At 40.6% G+C, this 26,542-nt stretch overlaps 1 protein-coding gene and 1 pseudogene across 2 annotated transcripts; both read right to left on the minus strand.

The window, feature by feature from the left end:
- Nucleotides 1-4,925: 4,925 nt before the first annotated feature.
- Nucleotides 4,926-6,018, minus strand: LOC109437685 (nascent polypeptide-associated complex subunit alpha pseudogene; annotated as a pseudogene).
- Nucleotides 6,019-7,675: 1,657 nt separating this feature from the next.
- On the minus strand, nt 7,676-25,009 carry STEEP1 (STING1 ER exit protein 1). Of its 2 annotated transcripts, XM_074323505.1 has the most exons (8): nt 24,821-25,009; nt 22,018-22,135; nt 14,119-14,160; nt 12,306-12,444; nt 11,529-11,618; nt 10,852-10,944; nt 9,064-9,156; nt 8,516-8,653 (listed from the first exon to the last, which is right to left on the minus strand). In XM_074323505.1, the coding sequence occupies exons 1-7, from the start codon at nt 24,942-24,944 to the stop codon at nt 9,094-9,096; spliced, it is 669 nt and encodes a 222-aa protein (XP_074179606.1). In that variant the 5' UTR covers nt 24,945-25,009; the 3' UTR covers nt 8,516-8,653; nt 9,064-9,093. The 2 variants fall into 2 exon arrangements, with proteins under 2 accessions (XP_019572605.1, XP_074179606.1); XM_019717046.2 differs by having other exon boundaries at nt 7,676-9,156.
- Nucleotides 25,010-26,542: the final 1,533 nt, after the last annotated feature.

Below are 26,542 nucleotides of genomic sequence, written 5' to 3' on the forward strand. Positions count from 1 at the left end.
CCCCATCTTTTTTTGTGTTTCCATTTGCATGAAATATCTTTTTCAATCCCTTTCCTTTCAGTCTATGTGTGTCTATCATCCTGAGGTGGTCTCTTGTGTGTATGGGTCTTGTTTTCTTATCCATTCAGCAGCCCTATGTCTTTTGATTGGAGCATTTAGTACATTTACATTTAAAGTGATTATTGATAGTTAAATAGTTATTGCCATTTTATTATTCATATTTATGTCCTTTTGTTTGTTTTCCCTCAACTTCTTAAAGAAGTCCTTTTAACATTTCTTGTAGTACTGGTTTAGTGGTAATGAATTCCTTTAGCTTTCTCTTGTCTGGGAAGCTCTTTATCTCATCTTCAACTTTAAATGACAGCCTTGCTGGGTAGACTAGTCTTTGTTGTAGGCCCATTTTTCATCATTTTGAATATTTCTTGCCACAACCTCTGGCTTGCAAAGTTTCTGTTGAGAAATGAGCTGACAGTCTTATGAGAGCTCCCTGTGAGTCTTTCTCTTGCTGCTTTTAGGATTCTCTCTGTCTTTAACCTTTATCATTTCAAGTATGGCGTGTCTTGGTGTGGGTTCATCTTGCTTGGGACTCTGCACTTCCTGGGCTTATATGTCTATTTCCTTTACCAGGTTAGGGAAGTTTTAAGTCATTATTTCTTCAAATAGGGTCTTGATCCCTTGCTCCCTCTCTTCTCTTTCTGGTACTCCTATGATGTGAATGTTGTTACTTTTGATATTGTCCCAGTGGTCCCTTAAACTACCTTCATTTTTTTTTTCTTTTTGTTGTTCCAGTTGAATGTTTTCTGATACCTTGTTTTCTAAATCACTGATTCACTCCTCTGCTTCATCTAATCTGATGTTGATTCCTTCTAGTGTATTCTTCATTTCAGTTACTGAATTCTTTATTTCTGACTTTTTTTTATGGTTTCTGTGCCCTTCTTTACGCTTACTATCTTTGTTGAAATTCCACTATGTTCCTTAAGCATTCTTTAAAAAACAAAACAAAACACTTTATGTATGTTTTTCCAGGACGCATCAGCTCCAAGTCAAGTAGTTGTTTCAATCCAGTTGTGGAGGGTGCAGCTCACAGTGGCCCATGCAGGAATAGAACTGACAACCTTGGCATTACAAGCACCTTGCTCTAACCAACTGTGCTAACCAGCCGCCCCCTTAAACATTCTTATAACCAGCGTTTTGAGCTGTCTCTGGTAGATTGGTTGCCTCCATTCCATTTAGTTTTTTTTTCTGGAGTTTTCTCCTGGTCTTTTATTTGAGACATGTTTCTTGTTTCCTCATTTTGGGTGCCTCTCTGTGTTTGCTTCTATGTTTTATGTAGATCTCCTATGTCTCTCTTTGCTGGGTGGCCTTATGTAGTAGGTGTCCTGTGTGGTCCAGTGGCACAGTCTCCCTAATCCCCTGTGTCTTCCAGGAGTGTCCCTTGTGTGTTGTGAGTATTCTGTTGTGTGTATTGTGTTGCAGTTGAGCCTTAATTCCTTATTTATTTTATTTCATTTTATTTATTTTTTAAAATAAATTTCAGGTGGATTAACTGTTTTTTTGTGTGTGTTTGTGTGTGTGTGTGTTTCTAATTTTATTGGGGAATATTGGGGAACAGTGTGTTTCTCCAGGGCCCATCAGTTCCAAGTCATTGTCCTTCAATCTAGTTGTGGAAGGCACAGCTCAGCTCCAAGTCCAGTCACTGTTTTCAATTGTAGTTGCAGAGGGCACAGCCCACCATCCCATGTGGGAATTGAACTGGTAACCTTGCTGTTGAAAGCTCGTGTTCTAACCAACTGAGCCATCCAGCCTCCCCTCCGATAGCTCAGCAGCAGCTTGTTGCCTTCAATCTAGTTGTCATGGGCACAGCTCACTGGCCCATGTGGGACTCGAACCAGCAACCCTGTTGTTCAGAGCTAGCGCTCTAACCAACTGAGCTATCCAGCCACTCCAAGTCTTAATTTCTTTTGGCATGTCAGTGGGTGGGGTAAACTTTCAGGCTGACTGACTCTGAAGATTGGCTACACCCAGCATGTATGAGCAGCTGTGTGTTGGCTAATCCCACAGAGAGGTATTCATCCAAGTGGGCTTTTATGCCTGTTGAGGCCACCCTTTTGGTGTGCTACTTGTGGGGCTAATCAGGTAGTGTCCTGGTATGGTCTCATGCTGGCCTCTGGTGTGTTCTTTATGGTGAGTCTTGGGAGGGCCTCCCATGCAGGCCAATTTCGGCCTTGCCTACGACCAGCCCAGGGCTTCCTGATAGCAGCTAAATGTTATATGCCATTGGTTGCTGCCTTGTTGGACCTGGGGACGTGTGTGGGTGGCCTTGCTGTGAACTGAGGCCGACTGCCACCAGTATAAAGCCAGGGGCTGCTTAGCAGAAGGCCCAGGGCCCCCTCGGCCTGTTGCCAGCTGCTGGCTGCTCGTAAGGCTCAGATGCTGAAAGAGCCTCCTTGGTGTGTGGGCTGGGCTGGTTGATCCAGTGTTGACAGTGACCCCACCAATCCCAGCTGAGTTGGATGGGGTGGTCCCAGGGAGTCACGGAGTATGGCCTGTGGTTTTCATGAAGTTAATGCAGATTCAGTTTTTGTGCCAGTGCTGAGCCTGGCAACTCTGCAAACTGGCCAGAGAACACCATGGCCAGCCACCACTTGCCTTGGGCCCAAACATCCAAAAAAGGCTGTAGTGTGAGCTGTGGATGATTTCCTGCCCCCAAAAGTTTCCCAGGCTGCCATGGGCCATTTCCTGTTGTACAAGCCTCCAGCAGCTTGTGGGGCAGGGCCAGCTGCCCAGGAGCTACGAGTAGCTTCATTAATTGCTGTGCTAGCTGGGCAGAGCCCCAGGGAGCCACGGGGTGTGCCTGGTCAATGTAGATTCAATTCTTCTGCTGGTGTTGAGCCTATGGCCACTACACAAAATGCCCAGAGTAAACCATGGCAGCCATCACTCGCCTCAGGCCCACAGATCCCTGAGAGCCACCCAAGAAAGGCTGCAAGCTGGGGTGACAGACCGCCAAGTTTCCCAGGCCACCAAGTGCCGACTGCTGCTGTACAAGACTCCCGCAGTTTGCGGGGTGGGGCTGCCTGACCAGGAGCTGAGAGTGCTCCAGGCGATGCTGCAATAGCTGGGTGCGGCAGAGTCTAAGAAAGCAACTAAGGTGGTGCACATGTGTGGATTTTACCAGACCAATGGGGGTCTCAGATTTGGCCCTTTGGGGAAGGGTTCAATACAGGAAAGATGGTGCCCACCTGTGGGCTCCACATGAGATGCACTCCACACAGGGATAATGGCACATGTCCCTCTAGCCCTCACCCTGTCGCCACACAGCTCAGTCTTACCCTGTATGTCTCTGGTGCCTCTTGAGTGGCTGCCCCTCTGCCAGAGCCCAGGGTGAGTGCTTGCAAGCGAGTGAGTCTGTGCGTGGGTTCTTCAAGAGGACATCTGGATTTCCAGCTGCCTTCCATCTCACTGGGACAGACAGACAGAATCCTAGCTGTTTTTCACTGGCTGATGTTGTGGGGACTCCTTCCCGGCATAGGACACCTAGGCTGAGAAGCCCAGTGTGGAGCTGGGACCCCTCCTTCTTCAGCAGGGTCCTCCGCCACCAAGATGTCCCTCTGGGTGTTCAATCACTACCTGTGAGTTTGGAATCAGCCCATTTCACATCTCCGCCCCTCCTACCAGTCTTGATGTGGCCTCTTCTTTATATCCTTAGTTATAGGGGTTCTGTTCAGCTAGTCTTCTGATGATTCTCGAGGTAGATTGCTCTATAATTTAGTGGCAATTTTAATGTGATCCTGGGAGGAGGCAGACATAGCATTTACCTATTCCGCCATCTTGGACCTTCTCCAGTAATAATTTTTTCTAATATTTCTCTTCCGGCAATGGAAACAAAAGAAAAAATAAATAAATAGGACTATATCAAACTAAAAAGTTTTTGCACAGCAAAGGAAACCATCAACAAAACAAAAAGGCAACCTACTGAATGGGAGAAGATATTCACCAATGATACATCCAATCAGGGGTTAATATCCAAAATATATAAAGAACTCATACAACTTAACAACAAAAAACAAACAACCCAATTAAAAAATGGGCAGAGGACCTGAATAGACAGTTCTCCAAAGAGGACATAGAGATGGCCAACAGACATATGAAAAGATGCTCAACATCACTAATTATCAGGGAAATGCAAATTAAAACCACAATGAGATATCACCTCACATCAGTTAGAATATATAACATTATATATATATAATATATATATATATATATATATATATATATATATATAATATTATATATATAATATATATGTATATATAAAATATAAAATATAAAATAAAACCAGGTTGAATTCACCACAAATAATGTGTTTTGTTTTCCTAGAGGAATGTAAAATATTAAAAGCTCAGGTGTGATGGGCTGTGCTTTTTAAAATTTGAGTGAAAAAGAGGAGTAGTCAGGTGAAGAAGAAAAATAAAACATCAGAGAAATAAAAAAGGGAACATTTTTCCTTAAGAAAACTTTACTAACAATTGTCACCCCAATAAACTTTAATTTAAAAAAAAAAGAAAGAAAAGGAGGTGGTCCACAGTGGTAAGGATAGTAAAATGGTCAACACAAGCTAGTTTTTAAAAAGCTTTTCAATTTGTCTCAAACAATAAAATTTTACTTCCAAATGTCACCAATTATTATAATGGAAACATTTTACAACATTTTCCTATTTTATCACAGTTGATAATTTAAAAAACAAAAATATAGAATAAGTTTCTGAAATTTCAATATGGCTCTTTATACTAACATTAAAACACTGTAATCACTGCTAAAAGACAAGTAAATAAAGAGAATAGCGCAACTATGCCATATTATGTTAATAGCTATTTCAATGTGAAATAATTAAACATAATGAAGATGCTTGTTTCATGCTAATGATGTAGCAATTTGCAGTCTTTTTTTTTTTTTTTCATCCCAGAGGAAGCCATGATTTTATTGATAGAAACAGTACAAATTTCAATGCAAGCTCCAGTTACTTTTTTGAAATATGAAAAAAAGGTCCTCGGTTTTAGATGGTTACATAGTTAATTCCATAATAGCATTACAATATCATTACTGTTGTTCTTCAGGGCTCGGACTGACTTTGCCCTGGACACATTTGTAACATGAGCAATTCTATGTCCTTAACTTCCACACCTGTTTCATCAGCCTCTTCCACTTTGCTCTCCTCTTGTACAGTTGGAGTCTGTGTGTTCTCTTGAATGTTTAAAACAGCTTCACCTTGAACTTTGAATTTCTCAGCAGCTGCTAGCTGTGCTTGCTGAGATAAATCCTCAATCTTGGTGTCCCCCAAAACTATGTAGGTATCTGAAGCTGAGCTTTTGTAGACATCTGGTTTTGTGATGACAAAGAGGACATACTTAGATTTCTGGATAGTGACCCTAGTAACCCCTGTAACCTGTCGATGATCCAGTTTGAATATAGCCTTCCATGCCTTCTTTTCACTCTGGCTGTTTTGCTTGAATGACTGATTCTTCATCGATTTCAGCTGCTGCTGCCCGCTGGGTATGTTGGGTGGTTGCCTGTGTGGAATCTTGTTCCTTGAGCTCTGGTACTGTTTCATCACTGTCAGATTCTGTTCCAGACCCTGTCTCAGCCTGGTGCTGTGTCAACTCTTGCTCGTAGCAAGGACAGTTTCTGTGGCTTCACTGGGCATTTTGTGCAGTAAACATGGAACCAAGATGGCAGCAGAAAGAGCAACAATTTGCAGTTTTAAAGATGAAGTAAAATGCATAATTTGAACCAGATGCTGAAATGGTTTAGGATGAGTATATAAGGACAAATAATTCAGAAAATATGTAGAATGGTAGCCACACATTTTCTACAGGAAGTCCTCTATACAATTGTCTTTACATCGCACTTTACTTAGCTTCTCAAAATGAAATTGTGATCTGTTCTCAATATTTTATAAAATTCCACAGGAGTAGTAGTTCAACATAGCTGTATAGTCATATTTGTGGCTTTATCACTCATTGGCTATGGGATCTTGGGAAACTTAAACATTTCCCAAGCCTCAGAGTACACATTTGTAGAATGAGAATGACAATACAGTAGTCCCCTCTTACTTGTGGATTTGCTTTCCTCAGTTTCAGTTACCCGTGGTCAACCACGGTCTGACAATATTAAATGGAAAATTCCAGAAATAATTAATAAGTTTTAAATTACATGCCATTCTGAGTAGTATCATGAAACCTTGCACCTGGACATGAACCAGCCCTCTGTCCATTCATATATGAAGTGATCCCCTGATAAATCTAGTACCCACCTGGCACCATACATGATTATTACAATATCATCGCCTACATTCCCCATGCTGTACTTTATATCCCTGTGACAATTTTATGACTACCAATTTGTATTTCTTAATTTTTTATCCTTTGCGCCCGACCCCCAAACCCCCTCCCATATGGCAACCAGCAGTTTGTTCTCTGTATCAATGAATCTGTTTCTGTTTTGTTTGTTGGTTTATTTTGTTCTTTAGATTCCACATATAAGTGAGATCATATGGTATTTCCTTTCTCAGTCTGATTTATGTCACTTAGCATAACACTCTCTAGGACCACCCATGTGGTCACAAATGTTAAGATTTCAGTCTTTTTTATGGCCAAGTAATATTCCATTGTTATATATGTACCATCTTTTCTTTATCCAATCATCTATTGATGGGTACTTGGGGTGCTTCCATATCTTGGCTATTGTAAATAGTGCTGCAATGAATGTAGGGGTGCATGTATCTTTTCAAATTAGTGTTTTGGATTTCTTTGGATAAATACCCAGAAGTGGAATAGCTGGGTTATAAGGTAGTTCTATTCTTAATTTTTTGAGGAACTTCCATACTGTTTTCCATTGTAGCTGCATCAATTTGCAATCCCACCAACAATGCACAAGGGTTCCTTTTTTTCTATATCCTTGCCAACACTTGTTGTTTGTTGATTTATTGATGATGGCCATTCTGACAGGAGTGAGGTGATATCTCATTGTGGTTTTAATTTGCATTTCCCTGATGATAAGTGATGTTGAGCATCTTTTCATATGTCTGTTGGCCATTTGTATGTCCTCTTTGGAGAAATGTCTACTCAGGTCCTCTGCCCATTTTTCAATTGGGTTGTTTTTTTGTTGTTAAGTTGTATGAGTTCTTTATATATTTTGGATATTATATATATCCAAAATATATATGATTATATGAGTGGATATATCATTGGTGTATATCTTCTCCCATTCAGTAGGTTGCCTTTTCGTTTTGTTGATGGTTTCCATTAGTCACTTAGTAGCCATCTCAGTTATCACATCAACTGTGAAAGTATGGCAGTGCTTGTGATCAAGAACCCCTTATTTTACTTAATAGTGGCCCCAAAGTGCAAGAGTAGTGATACTGGGAATTAAGACATGCCAAAGAGAAGCCAATAATGTACATGGATGTATAGGGAAAAACATAGCATATATAGGGCTCAGGCATCCACTGGGGGTCTTAGAATGTATCCCCCATGGATAAGGGGGAGCTACTATAGTTAAACCTCTCTCATGGAATTATTGTATTGTTTAGATTAAGGTACTACCGTAATACCTATAAAGTGCTTTCCATGGCATCTGACACACAGTGAGTACCAATAAAAAGTAGCTAGTATTTTTATCATTATTACTACTATTTTTTATTATTACTACTAATAAAATAATATCCTTCAAATCTAAAAACAAAATAAAACAGGTTTAGTGGAAGTGAGAATGTAAGAGTAGCAATGATAGAAGGTTGTGGGCAGAGAATAGAACACCGGATTTCAGAGGTGGTGTAGGTGACATCCAGGCTGTAGTCATGGCAGCTTGTGGCTAAAGTGGTATGAAGAGGAAGGTCATTGTTTGGAGTTGAGATCAAAGAATTTTGTGGAGGTTATGGTTAGTTGTCTACATGATGCCTAACAGGAAATGAAGTGGAGAGGAAGGCTCAGTTGCAAAGACTTCACTGGATGTAGGCGAATAACTGGGAAGATGGATGTTACCACCCTGGGTTTTCCCAGGACCTCCACCCCTCTTTCTCCCAGTTCTTACTAGCTTATATCAACCCCCACATCAACCTACATTTCCTCCCAAATAAAAAAAAATCAGAAAAAAAGCAAAGAAAAATGCCCTAGTATTTTCCAACAGCATCTCACATATACATCTTGGGCACTTACTAAGTGCAACCCTCTATAGATACTACAAGGAGGTTGAAACATTCTTCCTGCCCCAATACCTTGTAATACAGGTGAACAGATTAAACATGGATACAAACACTACATATTGATATCACAGATACTTTATAAATTTCAGCATCATTTCTTACCCTCTGTCTCCCTCACAGGTACTCACACATGGAAACAGTACTATTAGCTGCTCAACAGGATAGTAGCTCCCTTGTTTCTTATTGAGACTCCATTTTCATTCAGATCTCAGCTATTCTACCCCCTCACTCCAATCTGGCTTTTCTTCTGTAAGTTCAAAGTCTGATAAGAGATGGCTCACCTATGGCTTTCATATTTGAAGTAAAGGAAGCTTTATGCAGATTCTGCCTTTTTATGGATTTTCTCTGACAGTAGAGAGATTCGAACCATAGCCGATACCTGCCAGTCTAAGAAAAGAAACAGAGTCACTTAAAAGCATCTGACTTGCTGTGATTTTAAATATAATTCATACCACTTTTTTCTATGATATATCATATTTTTTTAAAAAATCTTTATGTATTGTATTAACTCTGAAGAAGGAATAAGAATAGCTACTTTAAAAACTACAGACACTTTGGCACTGATTGATCTATTCATAGAGTTTCTACACATCTGAAGAAGTTTACGTCAAAGGGACAAAAAAATAGTATAGAAGACCCATAAACAGAAAGACCCATCTCTGGAAAGCAGGTCAGATGGACTCAAAGGCCTCATTGAATGTCGGAAGCAACATAAAGCCTTCTGCTCGGGAATAAAGGTAGGAACCAATCCACGCAGTCAAGAAAAAGTTCTTTTGCCTCCTGGTCTAAATGCTTGCCTCCAGTGTGGGTTCAGAGAAAGGTCCTGATCATTTGAACTGGTTGTCAATCAAGGTCCCCTTCATTTTCGCTTTCTTGGCTTCCAGTTCAGCCTGTGGAGGAAGAACAATATATGTTCTGATACATGCAATGAAAGTCTTATATCCTTTCCTTATTCTAACTGCCCAAACACAATCTCTCCATGCTCATTTAGTATACAAACTAGAATACTAGTTCTAAAATCATTATCTCTAGCAACTGCTTCCCAAACTTTCTGATGTTATCGCACATGTAGAAAATGATAACATCTGTATGGTAAAATGGCATAAATACACAAAGCAATCAAGTGTAGGAATCCTACAACACCAGGGCCCCTGAAGGGCCGAGGGAATCAATATCATGGCATATCTTGGCATAACAGGAACAAAAACACTGTTCTTGAAGTTGTGTGGTCCATGAACTGTTTGTTATCGGTAAGTGCAAGACACACACAAAAATTGAGAGTAAGCATTTAGAATCTTTTAGTCATTTGACAGAATAATAATAAAATAAAATAAGAAGAATTGAGGCAAATTCATTTTTATTGCATTTTATAAGTTATAAACCTGTTCCTGACAAATTGGAAATTTAGAAAACAAGAAAGCACTGGTCCTTCACCTCAGAAAATTTGATAAACGCTGCTCTAAGCCACTATGGCAGGGTAAAGCAGCTCCCAGGACCTACCACCTCTGTCACCAAAAAAATCCTCTACAGTCATCAGGATAGACTGGTGTACCTTTTGATGAGAGGCACCAATGTAGTGATATCTGATTTTAAAGAAATATCGTAAGTAAATTATTGTCAAGAAAACAAAAATGTAGGGCCGACCCGGTGGCTCAGGCAGTTAGAGCTCCGTTCTCCTAACTCTGAAGGCTGCTGGTTCGATTCCCACATGGGCCAGTGGGCTCTCAACCACAAGGTTGTCAGTTCAATTCCTCGAGTCCCACAAGGGATGGTGGGCAGCGCCCCCTGCAACTAAGATTGAACACGGCACCTTGAGCTGAGCTGCTGCTGAGCTCCCAGATGGCTCAGTTGGTTGGAGCGCATCCTCTCAACCACAAGGTTGCCGGTTTGACTCCTGCAAGGGATGGTGGGCTGTGCCTCCTGCAACTAGAAATGGCAACTGGACCTGGAGCTGAGCTCTGCCCTCCACAACTAAGACTGAAAGGACAACAACTTGAAGCTGAATGGCACCCTCCACAACTAAGATTGAAAGGACAACAACTTGACTTGGAAAAAAGGCCTGGAAGTACATACTGTTCCCCAATAAAGTCCTGTTCCCCTTCCCCAATAAAAAAAAAAGAAATATTTAAAAAAAAATGTAGACACCATCATAAGTAGATGTCCATGCTCTATGATGAATCCATGAATAACGCAGAAACTGGTGGTGGTAACAGCGCTTTTTGAAGCAATGACCAGCCCTATACCTGGTCCCATGAATGTAACACTATCATGTGTCATCATATCCTGGGAGAGCATCCATGAACCCTGATCTTCAACTCCTGACCTTGGGCCACAAGTAGCAGACTGAAATATTATTCTAGTTGGGGCTAGGAAACAATTATTATCAGTTAGGGCCTGGATCCTGTGGTCACTACTCCAGAGCAGGGTATCTTGACAGTCATAGCCCAGGGTTAGACACCTGGCAGCCAACTATACCACTAACTCCCAACAGACTTCCTAAAAGATATCCCTGACTGCTGGAGGGTGTTTCAGACCAAGAGATTCAAATACTCAAGCCCAGCACCTTGCCATCCCATGCCACTCACCAGCTCCTGCAGCCGCCTTTTGCTCATGCCCTTGCGCTCCAGCTGTTTTTCAATCACTTTGGCATTCTGTGCATACGAGTCAGCCACTTCTCTCTGAGGGAAAAAATAAGCATCCTTCAACCAGCAGTCCCACCAATGAGTAACAAAAGAGACCTTAATTTGCCATTTATACCACTCAAATTATGAAATTATTACTGAAATAGCAGGAGTCTGTTCCCTTTCAATTCTTCAGCTTTTCAGTAATCCAGGAGAGTTCAGGTTTCAACTGAAACCATTTTTAAAATGAAAAATAACATCTTTCTCTGTAAACATCATTATACTGAAGTACCATAAAGGTAATTGCTGCTACTGCTAAGGGCAGACTCATAATATCAGAGCTGGACTAGAAGGGACCTGAAATCAATGAGCCCAACAGTATTTAAACTGAAGAGGGATGAGGGATTTGTCCCCCAAAGCATAGAAAAAAAAATCACTCGTCTAATCCAACTCCATGGTTCTCATTTTCCAGATGGCACTGGGATCCAGGGACACAGGAAATAGCCAGTCTCATAGTTTTTTACTAACAGAGCAAGGTCTACATGTAGTCTCTAATTATTCTGCTACTGGATGCTCTAGTTCTAGAGCCCCTTTATTTTCACCACCCCCAGTCCAATTCCCTTGAGAGCAGAAGCACTTACAGCCTCAATCTCCTCTTCCTCTTCATCAATAGTAGACACAGTGACAGAGCTGAACTTGCCCATGTCTTTAGTCCGTTTGGTCATCATCACCTAAAGTCACAGAAGAGGAATCAGTCTAGATCACTGTAAGGGGCTCTGTGAGCCATGGATGTGACTCTGTGTGTGTGTGTGTGTGTGTGTGTGTGTGTGTGTGTGTGTGTGTTTGTGTGTAGGGAGGGAGGGAGGAAGGGGGAGGGAGGGAGGGAGGAAGGGAGGTGGGGGAGAGAGAGAGAGAGAGAGAGAGAGAGAGAGAGAGAGAGAGAGAAACAGAGAGAATGCACGCACATGTGCCTGGGTGCTGGGAAGTAATTATTGGGGGGGAGGGAACACCCATCTCTGTGGGACAGGCTGGCCTATCTAAAAGTGCCAATGTTTTTATTTGCATTATATTTTTCTAATTTTTGCCATCAAAGGTCTTTAAAGTATATTTAAAAATTAGCCTGATTCATTCCATTTTTTAATTGTTTACACTGGAAAAAGAAGAAATTTGGAAGAAAATAAATGCAAATAAAAGCCACAATTTCTAACTTTACTCATAGGCCAGCTGTAGGAAAGAAAAAAAGAACACATAATAGATGTTTCATCTATATAACATGTTACATCTCTATAATTGCACTTTACGGGGACGTAACATAATGTTACATCCCCATAAAAGGCAGTTTCTCATGTACTATAATCTTAAAATTTAGCTAAACCTGTAGCTATGTTAACCACTCTGTCTCCTTCAATGATAATTACCTTTTTAGGAGGCTCTTGCTTCTGAGTATATATGTTCGTTTTCCCAAATCCCTGGCCAAACTTGACTACTGCTCCATCCACAATGAAGGTCACTGGAGCATTCTTCGGCTGGGACTGGTAGAAGAGTGGCAGTCCACACCTGCGAACAGCAGAGTGAATCTCTGGGAGGCCTCAGAATCCAGATCCCCAAAACAGTGATTCGCAAAGTGTGCTCAGACTCCAGGAATTGTGTGTGTGTGTGTGTGATAAACTAATGATGAGCTCTTCCCAGTGTTTCCCAAAACTACTTGATAAGAATCACTGAGGGTGCTTGTTAAAATGCTGATCAGATGCCTAGGCCCCTCCCCTAGGAGATCCTGATTCAGCAAATCTAGGGGGTGCGGCCTGGGAATCTGTCATTTTCTTCAGCATCCAAGTGATTCTTATCATCAGATAAATTTGGTAAACGCTGGCTCCTGCTACTGATTACTTTCCAGTTAAAACTGCTGCCATTCTTTCCAGGTGTCTGGGTAACTACTTGCAGGTTTTGTCTAGTTTTGTTTTGTTTTATCAGTGTCAAGAAGGAGTGTAAATGCTCCACCGCAGCGGTCGGCACACGAATTCCTGTAGTAATTGCCCACTTTCTTTGGCGGGTCATTTTTATTATACTTTTTCAGCTAAATGAAGGAGTCCCATAAGGTCTGAAAAAAACTAATTTAATGAATCCAGTATGGTTGTGAACTAAAATGCCCTCTTAGCCATTTCCCTGCTTTAATTCTCCTAGTCTGAGTCTTCTGAAAGCAAAGATGTAACTGTAGTTACTTCAACAAGATTAACCTTACTACAGTTTAACATTCTATTAACCTAAAGTTGGAAATATACATATATATAGCATTAAATATAAATATATATATATATATATATATATATATATAGCATTAAATATAAATACATATATAGCATTAAATATAAATATATATATATTTATATTTTATTTAATGCTATATATATATATATATATATATATATATATATATATATATATGCTATATATATATATATATATAGCATTAAAGTTCTGGGGTCTGGGGTCCTATAATAGGCTTTATAAATGGGCCTGGACTAAATTACACTATGTTACATTTACCATATGACCCAGCAACCCCACTCCAAGAGAAAACACATCTTCTCACCAAGATTTATACAAGAATGTTCATAGCAGCTTTATTTGTAATAGCCAAAACCATTAATAACTCAAATGCCCTTCAACGAGTGAACTGTGAAACAAACTGTGGTGCAATGGAATACTACTGAACGATAAAGAGGAACACATTACTGATATACATAACGACTTGGATGAATCCTAAAAGCATTATGCTAAGTGAAAGAAACCAGACATAAAAGATACATATTGTATGTAGTAGAACACATACTGTAGAATTTACAGAAAATCTTAGAAAAGGCAAAACCACCGTAACAGAAGCACATGGGATACTAGGAATGTTCTACATCATGGTAGTGGCGGTATTACATAACTGCATGCTTTTTTTGTAAAAACTCATCAAATTGTACACTTAAGAAGGGGAAATTTCATCATGTATGACTTACATTTCAATTTTTAAAATTATACTGTGTTGGAAAAAAAAAACATTTGTGGCAAGCTGGTCAGAGATGTAACTTTGACTAGTCTTTTCAAGGAGCATATTGGTATTTGTGCAGTTGAAGTTACAAGGATAAAGATACAACAGATAATTTTATCCAAATAATTCTGTTCCTAACACATTATTGCCTCTACTTGCTTATGCTCAGAGAAACCCACACTATTAATACTTACTTTGCACATTTCTTCCTGTACTGCCGTTCAATGCCTTCAGACCTGCACAGAAAAAGGAAATCAAAGAAGATATGAACAAATCTCTTAACCTACTAACCACACTATTGCATTTCTTCAAATGCTAAAAGGGCCTTTCAAAGTTTTCATTTCACAGGTCAACTTCATTAGCAAATCCTGTGGCTTTTATCTAAAAAAAAAAAAAAATCTTGAACTCGTCTACTTTTCTCCACCTTCCTGCCACCATCTTAGTTCAGGCAACCAGTATCTCTTCCTTGGACTATTGTCACAGTTTCCTGACTGGTCTCCTCACTTCCCCTCCCCTTGTTTGTTTCAATTTTTTAATAGGCAGTATGTGTACATGATATACAGAGCATAAAATGAGATGTAAATATGCTCCCCACTCATCCTCCACCCACACAGTTCTCTTCCCCAGAGGCAAATACTGTTTCTTCTGTTCCTCCAAGAGATGATCAATGATATGAGCAAAGAATCCTTATTGATATATATAGAAAATGTAATTTATTTCTTTTCCTTTTTAGACAAGTGTAGCATACCTTATACTGTTCTCTACCTCTTTGTTCACTTAAAAATATATCTTCGTTAAAAAATACATAGATGATCCTTTCCCATCATTGATAAAAGAGTTGCCTCATTCTTTACAAGGTCTGTATTGTGTTCCTTTGTATGGATGAACCAAAATGTCTTTTACTTTTTGGATAAATTCCTAGAAATGTATCCACTTTAAATTCTGATAGACACTGCCAAATTACTCTCTAGAGAAGTTGAATCAATTTACACTCCTACACCACCAATGTGAGAATTCCTGTTTCCCTACATAATGTTATTAAAATGCACTACTGCCAATCTGGCACGTGAAAAATATGATCTCGTAATTTGTATTTCTTTTTTTTTTAAGAGTGAAGTTAGGCATCTTTTCATATATTTAATAGGCATTTGTATTTTCTTTTTATGTGTGTGTGAACTGTCAGTTCCTACCCTTTGTCTATTGAGTTGTCTTTTTATTGTATATTAAAGAGACTTGCAAATGTTAAAGGGTCTTGCAAATATTTTTCCCCAGTTTGATATTTGTCTTTGACTTTTCCCCCACGTGGAAATTTCAGATTTTTGTGTCGTCAAATCAGCTGTGTGTGTGTGTGTGTGTGTGTGTGTGTGTGTGTGTGTGTGTTAGAGAGAGAGAGAGAGAGAGAGAGAGAGAGAGAGAGAGAGAGAGAGAGAGAGAGAGACTTAGGCATTCCCCACTTTAAATTTATGTCTATAATAAAAATGCAACCGCTTATTCTAGAATCTGCTTCCACTACAGTCTCACTCCAAATCATTCTCTAAATAGAGTCAAGAGTGGCTTCTGAAGGCACCTAGAATAAAATCCCAACTCCTTACCATGGTCTATCAGGCAGCAACTGAGCCCATAATTGGGCCCCTACCTCACCTCATACATTCCGTCCCTCTCTCAACAATGACTACCCACATGGGTCTTTCTTCTGTTCTTTGAACCAAGAAGTGCTTTCCCACCTGTGACCTTTCAGGCACACTCTTCTCTCTGCCTAGAATGCTCTTCTTACCACTTTGTCAAAGGTGTACCATTCTCATCTTTTTTGGTCTCAGTTCAAATATCCCCTAGTCATGGAAGCCTTCCCTGACCACCTTTTCTAAGAGGTTCTCATGTGATTCTCCGTATGAGCCCTTTGTTTCATTCATATGACCTTCCATAATCATAATTACTTGATTTTTCTGTCATCCCACTAGATTGTGAGGTCCATGAGATCAGAACAGTGGAGATCATGCCTGTCTGTCTTGCCACTCTATTCCCAGAGCTGAATAAAGTACTTTTGTGTCGTCAAATCAGCTGTGTCTATTTTGGAAACAAAATAGACATGCAATAAATGTTGGTTGAATGAATTATTTCAAGAATTCAGTTTAGTGAGGAGAATTATAATCATGGAGGTAAGTTCTAAAATGGAGGAATGTATGCAGTGTAATGGGAACACAGAGGTCAGAGCCACCAATCTGTCTGAGGCAATCATGGAAGGCTTCACGAGGAGGTGATGTTCAAGTTGACAGTCCTGATAGAAAATGATATTTCAGGCAGAGGGAATACTATGTGCAAAGGCACAACAGAACAACATATTCAGAGAATTACAAATAGTCTGTTATTAGCGCTTAAAAAATCAAAGGAGTACTAACAGATCTTACAGATATAAAAAAGATTTTTAAGATTACATTATGAATAACTATACGCCAAGAAATTAGATAACCGAGATGAAAGGGACAAATTCCTAGAACGACAGAATGACAAAAACTACCAAAACTCACTGGAAAAGAAAAAGAAAATCTGAATAATGCACAAGCAATTAAAGAAACAATATATAAATTGAACTTGACTAAAATTAAAAACTTTTGTGCTTCTAAAAATACCACCAAAAAAGTGAAGTCAACACACAGAATGAGAGGAAATACAGTGGCGCTGCTTGAGGTATAATGCCAAAGTCTGTGCTCTCTACCATCTTTAACACTCTGCCTCTCTGCTTACAAGTATTACTTATGTCAAATGTGCTCCCATTTGCTAACATCACTGGACTAGGGCACTCACAATATTTTCTGTTATGTGTACCCCATCTGGTTCCTGCAGGGATTCTAAATTCAGCCTCAGCTTGAAGGGAAAGGTTCATCATGCTTCTAGAATCCTGAAGACAGCCAATTTCATAAGCTGGGGCTTTCAAAACACAGGAATATCAAATAAGGGGGGGCTGTATATTTCCCAATGAGTTAATTTTCAAATACCTATGACAAATGGGATTTTTTCAAGTTTATAAAAATTGATCTATTCCTAACTATGTGCTAAGAATCAGGCAAGATGTCCTAAGGGTTTTAGAAGTAGAAGGCAGGGTTCTTACTCTCAAAAGTTCATTTTTTTTAGATATTCAGCCTCTAATGTAAATGAGACAAGGCTTTTAAGTGGTATGATTATAAAAAAGTGATAAATATGAGCTAGACATTTAGACTAATTGACCTTGGTTGTCTTTCTTACCCTTAACCTCTAGGAATATATGTGATAGGGAAGGCCGAAAACAAAACATTCTTCCTGGTTGTGACAGACGGCCTCTAAGATGGCTTCCCATGATCCTTTCTCCCTGCTATTGACATCCTTGTAGTCCCCTCCCACAATGAATAGGGCTGACCTGTGACACCAATAGGACACTGCAGAAATGATAGTGTGTGGCTTTTGAGTCTTGGACATAAAAGACATCGTGGCTTCTGCCTTGTTCTCTCTTGGATTACTCACGCTGTGGGAAGCCAGCTGCCATGTCACAAGGACACTCTAGCAATCCTATGAAAGATCCCTGTGGTGAGGAACTAAGGCTTCTCCCCAACAGTTAGCACTCCACTGCCAACCATGCAAGTGAGCCACCTTGGAAGTGGAACCCCCAGCCCAATCAAGATTTCAGATGACTGCACCCATGGTCAAGCTCTTAACTACAGCCTCATGAGAGACCAGAACCATCCAGCTCAGCTGCTCTTGAATTCCTGACCCACAGAAACTATGAGATGATAAATGTTTGTTGGTTGTTTTAAAAAAAAAAAATCCAGGGCATCCTAAGAGATGAGAATGAACAGGTATGCCAAGGTCAGATCATACAGAGAGTCTTCAGGCTTAGATTTTATCCTCCAGGATTTTTTAAATTGTGCTCCACAATGAAATTGGATAGGGGAAGGGAAGGAGTCCTCAATGGGTTGGGCTCAACTCTTCCCCATTCAGAGCAGCTTCCTGCTTACTTATATCTCTGGGTAAGAATTTCATTTGAAGAAAGCATTCGTTGTCTAAAAGTGTTTGAAAGCCACTGCTATAGGTCATGAAGAGTCACTGAAAGATTTGAAGCAGGAGATTGATTGACAAAATGTGCATTTGAGATCATTCAGACAGTAGACAACAGACTGGAGGAAAGTAAAACTAGAGGCAAAAAGACCAGGTAAGAGGCCACTTCAACAGCCCAAGCAAGTGTTACTGGGTACTGGCAGTGATGGCAGTGTAGCAGGGTGAATGTGAGGAGGCAGCCACAAGAGAGATTAGAAGGGAGAACTGACAGTACATGGTGAGCGTATCCCCTGGATTGTGCAGGGAATAGTGTGAATGGGGATGTATGAGACAAAGAGAGGACTGGCTCCCAGATTTCTACCTTGCGCCACTGCATGAATGGTGGTATCATTATAGGAGGAGGAAAAAGAAGAAACTGTGTTTGGCTGATAGTTACAGAGACCTGACTACAGTGTCTTCAACATAAGACTTTGTTTCTATATGAAAGAAGTCTAGAGGAAGGTGATTCCTAGCCATGGTCGAGACCCAAAGAAAGCATGGCAAAGCTCCGCAATTCTTGTGGCCTTTCCTTTCTTTTTTAGTTTTCCCCCTTTCTTCCGCCCTCCCCCCACAACCCCCCCACCACCGCCGCACTCCGGTTCAAGCCGTTGTTTCTCAGTGACAGATCCCTGGCCCTGAGGTATTATAAGCCTTGCGCTGCTCCCCCCGCTGAGGCAGTCGGCAGTCTGCGGTAGGCAGTCAGCGGCTCACCTCATGCTGGCTGCTGGCCACTCACAGCCCGAGCCAATGGCAGCCCAAGCTCCAAGGAGAGCTGTTGTCCACAATCTTAGCTGTAGAGGGTGCGGCTCACTGGCCCATGTGGGAATCGAACTGGTGACCTTTGGTCGTTAGGAGCACGGCATTCCAACTACCTGAGCTACTGGGTAGGCCTGGCCTTTCCTTTCTTGATAGTCTTGAAAAAAGACTATCAAGTCTGTTTTCCAAAAAGCTGGAAGAAATAAGTAAAAAGGGCTTTCCTTGGAAGCCCCACCCAACGACTTCTACTTCCATCCCTTTTACTTGGCAAAAGCTAAGTCACATTCAGAATCTTAGGGGGTTTTTTTGTTTGTTTGTTTGTTTTGGTGGGGGGCTGGAATATGTACCGTAACTTTATAGACACAGTATAAACGCAGATATAAGAGAAAAGTGTTGGGAGTGGTGCTGAGTGAACCAACCTGTGGCATTTTCCACATTAGAGAAATGATGAGCTTGGACTTAGTCATAAAAATCAAGAGCCCTGGAGAATACCAACATTTAAGGGCAGGCAGAAGAATCCAGAGGACTGAGCAAGCCAAAGAAGTAGAAGGAGAATCACAAGAGCAGTTTCACAGAAATCAAGGAAGGAGACAGCATCAAAGGAGGCATGGTCAAAAAGATATGGACAGAAAAGCACCCACTAGATTTGCAATTGGGGGAGTGGTAGATGAGGGAAAGATGGAGCTGGGGAACGACAGTGTCAAAGGAGAGGTACTTTAGAATGGAAAGACTTGGAGGTGGAAAAGTGATGGGCTCCAGGGCCTGTGTTGGGCACACTGATGTATTTTTAGTAACTGGTGCTCCCACACTCAGCTGGCTCCAGAAGAGGAAGGGTAAGAGTAGACCGAAATTCCACAGTGGCCAGCAGGGGAGCACACTAGAGTGGGCCCTTGGGAAGACTGTTCATGATTAGAGCAGGAACTATGTCAACCAAGGGGGAAGTTTACCATGCCTTGTTGGTAAACTTTAAGAACTCTGTGGCCAACAGAGTCACTTAGCCAGAGGCCACTGGCTTGGGGAGTACCCAGCACTAAGGCTGGGCCTGAAGCTGGCTCACTTCTAGGATCAGGCTGATTGGATTCCAGGGCTTCTACTTCAGCCTAGGGCCACCCAGTTTTCTGGTCTAGAGTTGAGGGCATCTGCCTTATAGTGCCATAGGAGTCTGTGGCCTAGCTGTGTTGTTAGATTACTTTCTGTAGTAACTGAATAATATATATTTACTTAATATATAATTATATTATAATACGTAATAAATATTTTACCAATTCTAAAGATAGTTAATAATTTTCAAAATCAGAAACCTAAATAAAGATTAATGGAGGGAGAAAGCACAAAGGATGGATTAGCTTTCGATAGGGCATGTTATTTATAAACCTTTCTATATACCATAGAAATGAATGTTTCCCCAATGTCTCCTGGAGGGACTTCCTTTGTGAATTTCATAAGTTTTAATATAATCGGCACCCCTGGTTGTATCTTGTACGTAACCAATTTTCTCTTCAACTGCATAATTCTAGAAACCCAGTTGCCACAATGGTGCTTGATGCCTGATTTGCTATTGAATGTCACCTAACAGTGGTTTCTAACTCTTTTCATTAGTGTGGGCTGATAACAGTTTGATTTCTTAAATAAAGATAGCTAAATGTCAGCCTGTAGCTTTTTCTGGTTCAACACTAGAATATAAGTTCCACCAGAGCAGGGTTCTTTCCTTGTTTACTAGTTGTACTGGGTTGGATGGTGCCCCTTAAAAAGTCATGTCCTTCTAGGAACCTCAGAATGTGACCTTATTTGAAAAGAGGGTCATTGCAGGTATAACTAGTTAAGGTGAGGTCATGCCCTTAATCTAATGTGACTGGTGTCCTTATAAGAAGAAAAGAAACACAGGGACAGAGACACAGGGAGAAGGCCATAAGATGATGCAAACAGAAATGAGTGTGGTGCATCTATAAGCCAAGAAATGCCAAAGACCGCCGGCAAACACCAGAAGCTAGGAAGGGTCAAGGAAGGATCCTCCCCTAGAACCTTCAGAGAGAGGATGGCCCTACTGACACCTTAATTTCAGACTTCTAGCCTCTAGAACTATGAGAAAATTATTTTTTGTTGTTTTAAGGCACCCAGTTTAGCAAACTAATATACTAGGATATCCCAGTTTTCTATAACAGTACCTGGCACGTGATAGGAGACCAATAAATGAAATATTTGCTGAATGAATGGATGGACTTTTTAATTCCCCAGGATTGACCTCTCTGTGGCATTTGGCACCTGTTGATGACCACTCTACCCACACACACTTCTTGAAACTCTGTCCTCTCCTGTTTTCCACATCCCGGGTTCTCCTTGTTCTGTTCCAATTATTTTGTCTGCTTTTTAAATGTCAATGCTTCCCAGTATTGTATCTTCAGTCTTCTCTTCTTCTTGCTCCACATTCTTTCTATGGAATTTTATCCCTTCCCAGGTTTGAATTCCCCTAATACACCAACAACTCCCAAATCTAAAAGAGATCTAACCATGTCACTCCTCTGCTTTAAAAAAAGGAGATGGCTATTGTCTATAGATAAGGTTGGACTTTATCTGTCTACTTCAGCATTTTACTCTGTCCTCACCCCAGGAGGTATGAACCCCTTCTGGTAGTGACCTGGGCTCTAGTCACAAAGGACCATTCAATTTTCCTAAGCACATCATATTTGATGCTTTTAATGCTTCCTTATTCTCTTCACCTGGAATGCTCCTCCTTCTCCTCATCTACTTTGTGAAATCGTAGTTCAAGGCCAATCACAAATGCCACCATCTATTTCTACCTCTCCTGACCACCTTTCAGGTACGATGAGTCACTGCTATCTGTTTTCCCATAGACCTTTTGTTCACAACACCAGTATTTTACCATATCACGATAGGTAGCCTGTTCCCTGGCTGAGCCATTAGCTCTTTGATGGTAAGAATGGTACTTTATTCATCCTTACAGATCCAGTCCCTAGCTCAGTGCCTGCATATATTAATAGTATGCCCTAAGAGATTACAGGTTGAATGAACTCATTCTACTTGCAAAAAACCAAATTACAGCTCTCAAATGGCAACAGAATTACATCTCAGCACCATTTCAACAAAACAATAAAGATACTGCTGCATTAACAGAAGTTAGAGACCTACCACAAACGTCAAAGCATTGGGCCCAAATGGATGACCTGTTCAACACTAGATGGGGTTTTTATAGTCCTCAGAACTAGACTCCAACACAAGAAGTAAGTCTTAGACAGAGAACATCGACATATTACCTGCGAAGATACATAGTCTCCTCATCTTCTGTGTTACAAAACTTGTGGGCGTGTTTGGCAGCATCAATCACCCTGGACCGATCCCGGGGCCTCATGGGTAATTTCTCCAACTGACAGTCTGAAGGAATGGAGAAAGATTTGGTCACTAGAGTCACTGAAAAATACCCTGAGGCAATCAGAAGTTTTCAGTGGGGCCCCCAGCACTGTAATTTTTACTATAATTACTATGCTTATTGATGCCTATTATTGAATTTTCCAACTAAAAATGACTTGGTGTCAGGAGATCTGACTTTTAGTCCCAGCTCTGTTACTACCCTGATGATCTTTAGCAAATCACTTCCTCATTTTGAAGTCTGTTTCTTTATTTGAAGGATGAATAGATTATATTATCTCAGAAGTCCTTCCTACCACTGCAATTCAAGTTTTCTGTATTTCTGTGATTCAGATGTCATAATACACTTGGTTTGTGTTACAGTGCACTAGAAGCAGAAGAGACAATCAAGCGTCCTCCAATACCTATGAGGAAGGCATTGGGAAAAGTGGATAAGTACTTAGAAAAGGAGAGAGAGGTAGGTGGTATGCTATATATAGTATGCAAATGCCCCATCCCAGTTAGAGGAGTTGTAATTCGAAAACAATGAAAACACACAGGAAATAAATTAGGTACAGTTATAAAGCAGATGGAAAATTGATATAATGCAAAGTAACTAAAGGATCACAGAGAACTCAAGTGATCAGAGTGATTTGAGATTAATGGAGGAGGTAGAGAGGGGAGTTAAGAGAACACCAGGCAGTTTGCACTGTAGCTCATTACTCTTCACATTGACCTGTTGGAGTAGACATTTAGTATTCCTAGTTTAAAGATGAGCGAATTGAGGCTTAGAATAGGTAGGAGATCTTCCACATATTTAATAAGAAGCAGAACAAGAATTCAGACCTAAGTCTAGGTAATCAAAAGAGAATTCATTTATTCAATAAATATGCAAGGGTCCTGTATATACCAGGCACAGTTCGAGCATTGTGCTGGGGATTCAGCAAGAATAAAGCAGACAATGTCCCTGACCTGACGAAGTTTACAGTCTGGCAGAGGAAGTAGAAAACTTTAAAATAGTAATTGTATAATGTGATCTTGGATAATGATAAGTACTAATAAAAAATTTAGGCAGGATAATAGGAGAAACAGTGATCTCAGATAGTGATACGTACTACAAAGAAAAATCAGGCAGAGTAGGAAGACAAAGAGTGACAAGGGTGCTATCTTACATAAGGTAGCGAGGGAAGAGTTGTCTAAGGAAGTGACATTTCAGCAAGAGACCTGAATGAAGTAAGGAAGCACTGAGGGAAGAGTGGTCGAGGCAGAGGAAATGCCAATCCAAAGGCCCTGGAAGCAAGAACATTTTGACATGATGGAGAAAAATCAAGATGACCACTGTGGCTGGAGTGCAGTGAGAAAGGGGAAGGGTGTTAGGAGACAATGTCTGAGAGGTAGCTGTGTGTCTGATCACACATGGTCTTGGAATGGACTTTCGTTTTATTTTTGGTGTTATAGGACAACACCACTTTGAAACAGGACTCTGGCTGCTGTGTGCAAAACAGACACTGGGGACAAAGCATGCAGAGCAAGAGACTACTATTGTGGCAACTCAGGTGAGGGATGATGGTGTCTTGGACTTGAGTGGTAGAAATGGAGGTGGTAAGAGGTAGTCAGATTCTGGATAGATTTTCAAGGAAGCACATGCAGAATTTGTTGATGGATTAGATGGATGTAAGGTATGAAAAAGAGAATTCAAGAATGATTCTAAGATACTGGGTGAATAGTGGTACCACTGACTATAATAGGGAAGACTGAGGGGAACAGTGAGAGTAGGGAGTAGGGGATCATGAAGTCAATTTAAACATGATCTCTTTGTGAGGCCCATTAGACATCCAAGTAGACACATAGAACAGGCAGTTGGAGTTTAAGGAGAAGTGCAGATTAAGAATGGGGAGTCATCAGCACATAGATGGTATTTAGAGTTTGGGAATGGTTGAGATCACTTAGGGAGTGAGTACAGATTGAGAACAGGTGAGAGGACTGAGCCCTAGGGCCTTGTAATGCCTAAAAGTCTGAGACAGAAAAAGGAATCAGACACTGAGAAAGGGCAAAATCGAGGTAAGAGTAAAATCAGGAGAGTGTGGAGTCTTGGAAGCAAATGAAAGTGTTTCAAGAAGGATGGAGTGCTCATCTCTGTGAAAGGCCACTGAGCTGGGGGCTAAAATGAACACTGATTGACCACTGGAACTGGCAATATGTTATTAACCTTGACAAATATGGTGTAGATGGTGAGGTGGGAAGGAAAGCCTGTGTGAAGTGAGATTAAGAGGGAATGGGAAGTGAGGACGCTGAAACAGCTAATACCACAACCCTTTTTAGAAGTTTTGCTATAAAAAAGCAAAGAGATGGGGTTATAACTGGAGGAGAATGTAGGATCAAGGAAGAGTTTTGTTTCGTTTAAGATAAGAGATATTACTGCATCTAGAGGCCGAGTGGGAGGAAGAGAAGATACAATAGATACAATATATCTTTTTCTGAAGGATGAATTTAGTTTGGAGGGAGGTTTGGATACAGAGTTACAAGGTTAAATAGAAAACAGAAAAACTGCCCTGGAGTGTGGCAGGGATGTGTAAGGAGGATTTTGATGCAGAAAGTAAGACCACCAATCTTCAAAGAGACGTAGCTTCCAGATCACAGCCAGAGAAAATTCGCAATCGAGAACCCAAAGTTTCGCTGCTTGCAGACTTTCCCCAGTTCCCGACTACTCACCCAGCACCAGAACCATCTGGCCGCACAAACAGTAGTAGACGTGGAGGGGCTTCTCGCCGTCGTCGTATTCCTCCCGGTCCCGGGTGTCGGAGCAGACAACCGACCGGGACACAACTTTAGGCATAGTTCACAGGAGAGGCCTACAAACTCAGCACCAAAAATAAGGGTCGCGCGTAAATGACGTCATCGACGCGCGTCGAGCCTTTCCCCGCACGGTAACTGTGGTCATGTGTCACTAATAGTCATGTAGACTTCCGGGCGGTCCCATTAAGCTAAGATGTTCGGGGGCCGTCCAGAGCCAAATAGAATCTTTTTTGATTTGGCCTAAGTTAGCTGGGACTGCTTTACTTGGGACAAACTTAATATTATTTATTTATTTTATAATAATATGTATATATGACCAGGTATCACAAAGGACTATATCCACACATATATGCATAATACAGATTTTAGGTGTGCCTCTATGATTTTAATGACTGTATTCAGGATGAGTGCTTAATGAAGTAGAGACGTTTTTAAGGCTAAGATATAATTCTCATAACATAAAATTCACCCTTTTAAAGTGTATCATTCAGTAGTTTTTAGTATATCCACAAAGTTGCACAACCATCACCACTATCTAATTTCAGAACATTTTCGTCATCCCCAAAAGAAATACAATATTGTTAGCGGTCACTCCCCACCTTTTTCCCTGCCAACCCCTAATGACTTACTGTCTGTCGCTATGGATTTGCCTCTTCTGGACATTTCACATGAAGGAATTCATACAGTACGTGGCTGTTGGTGTCTGGCTTCTTTCACTTAACAGTGTTCTCAAGGTCCATCCACATTGCAGTGTGAATAAAAAGTAGTAATGAATCAGTAAAAAAGAACTTCATTCATTTTTGTAGCTGAATAATATTTGATTGAATGGATATACCACATTTTGTTTGTTTATTCATCAGTTGATGGACATTTGGGTTGTTTCCACTTTTTTAATGTAATGAGTAATGCTACTATGAACATTGGTGTACAAGTTTTTCTGAGGATATATGTTTTTAGTTCTCTTGGGTATATACTTAGGAGCTGAATTGCTGGGTCACATAGTAACTTGATGTTTAACCTTTTGAGGAATTGCCAAGAGTATTTTCCAAAGCGGCTTTACCATTTTACCTTCATATCAGGAATCTATGGGGGGGGGGGTTCTGATTTCTTCATGTCCTCACCAATAATTATTGTGGGTCTTTTTGATCATGGACATCCTGGTGGGTGTGAAGTGGTATCTCATTGTGGTTTTGACTTGCCTTCCCCTGATGGCTAATGATGTCAAGCACCTTTTCATGTGTTATTGGTCATTTACATATCTTCTTTGGAGAAATGTCTATTCAAATCTTTTGCCCATTTTTAATTAGGATATTTGTCATTTTATTGTTGAATTGTTAAAGATGTTATATATTCGGGATACTATACCCTAATCATGTAAATGATTTGCAAATAGAGGCATCTTAATGATCCTGTTTGCCACAGGCATAAGGGAACATCTCCCACCCTTCCTTTCCCCAACTCAGAAACTCTCCCAGAATGCTCTTTTTCGAGGACAGGAGCCTGGAGCCATCCAGAATAAGGACGTTGAGACAGTTTACATTGAACAACTTCAACAATCCAAGTGATGACACCAAAATAGTGGGTTTTTAACAGAGAACTTACTGAAGATAGCAGGAGTATGACTAGAAAATTGACAAG

Source organism: Rhinolophus sinicus, chromosome 18 (assembly GCF_057876585.1).
Source record: "Rhinolophus sinicus isolate RSI-liver-muscle chromosome 18, RSI-T2T, whole genome shotgun sequence".
NCBI lineage: Eukaryota > Metazoa > Chordata > Mammalia > Chiroptera > Rhinolophidae > Rhinolophus > Rhinolophus sinicus.

Coding starts and splice junctions, on each gene's coding strand:
- STEEP1 (XM_019717046.2), bottom strand. CDS start 24,944: ATGCCTAAAGTTGTGTCCCGGTCGGTTGTCTGCTCCGACACCCGGGAC. Junction 14,161..22,017: donor GAGACTATGTATCTTCGCAG/GTAATATGTCGA, acceptor TTTTCTGTGCAG/GTCTGAAGGCATTGAACGGC. Junction 11,619..12,305: donor AGCAAGAGCCTCCTAAAAAG/GTAATTATCATT, acceptor CTGTGACTTTAG/GTGATGATGACCAAACGGAC.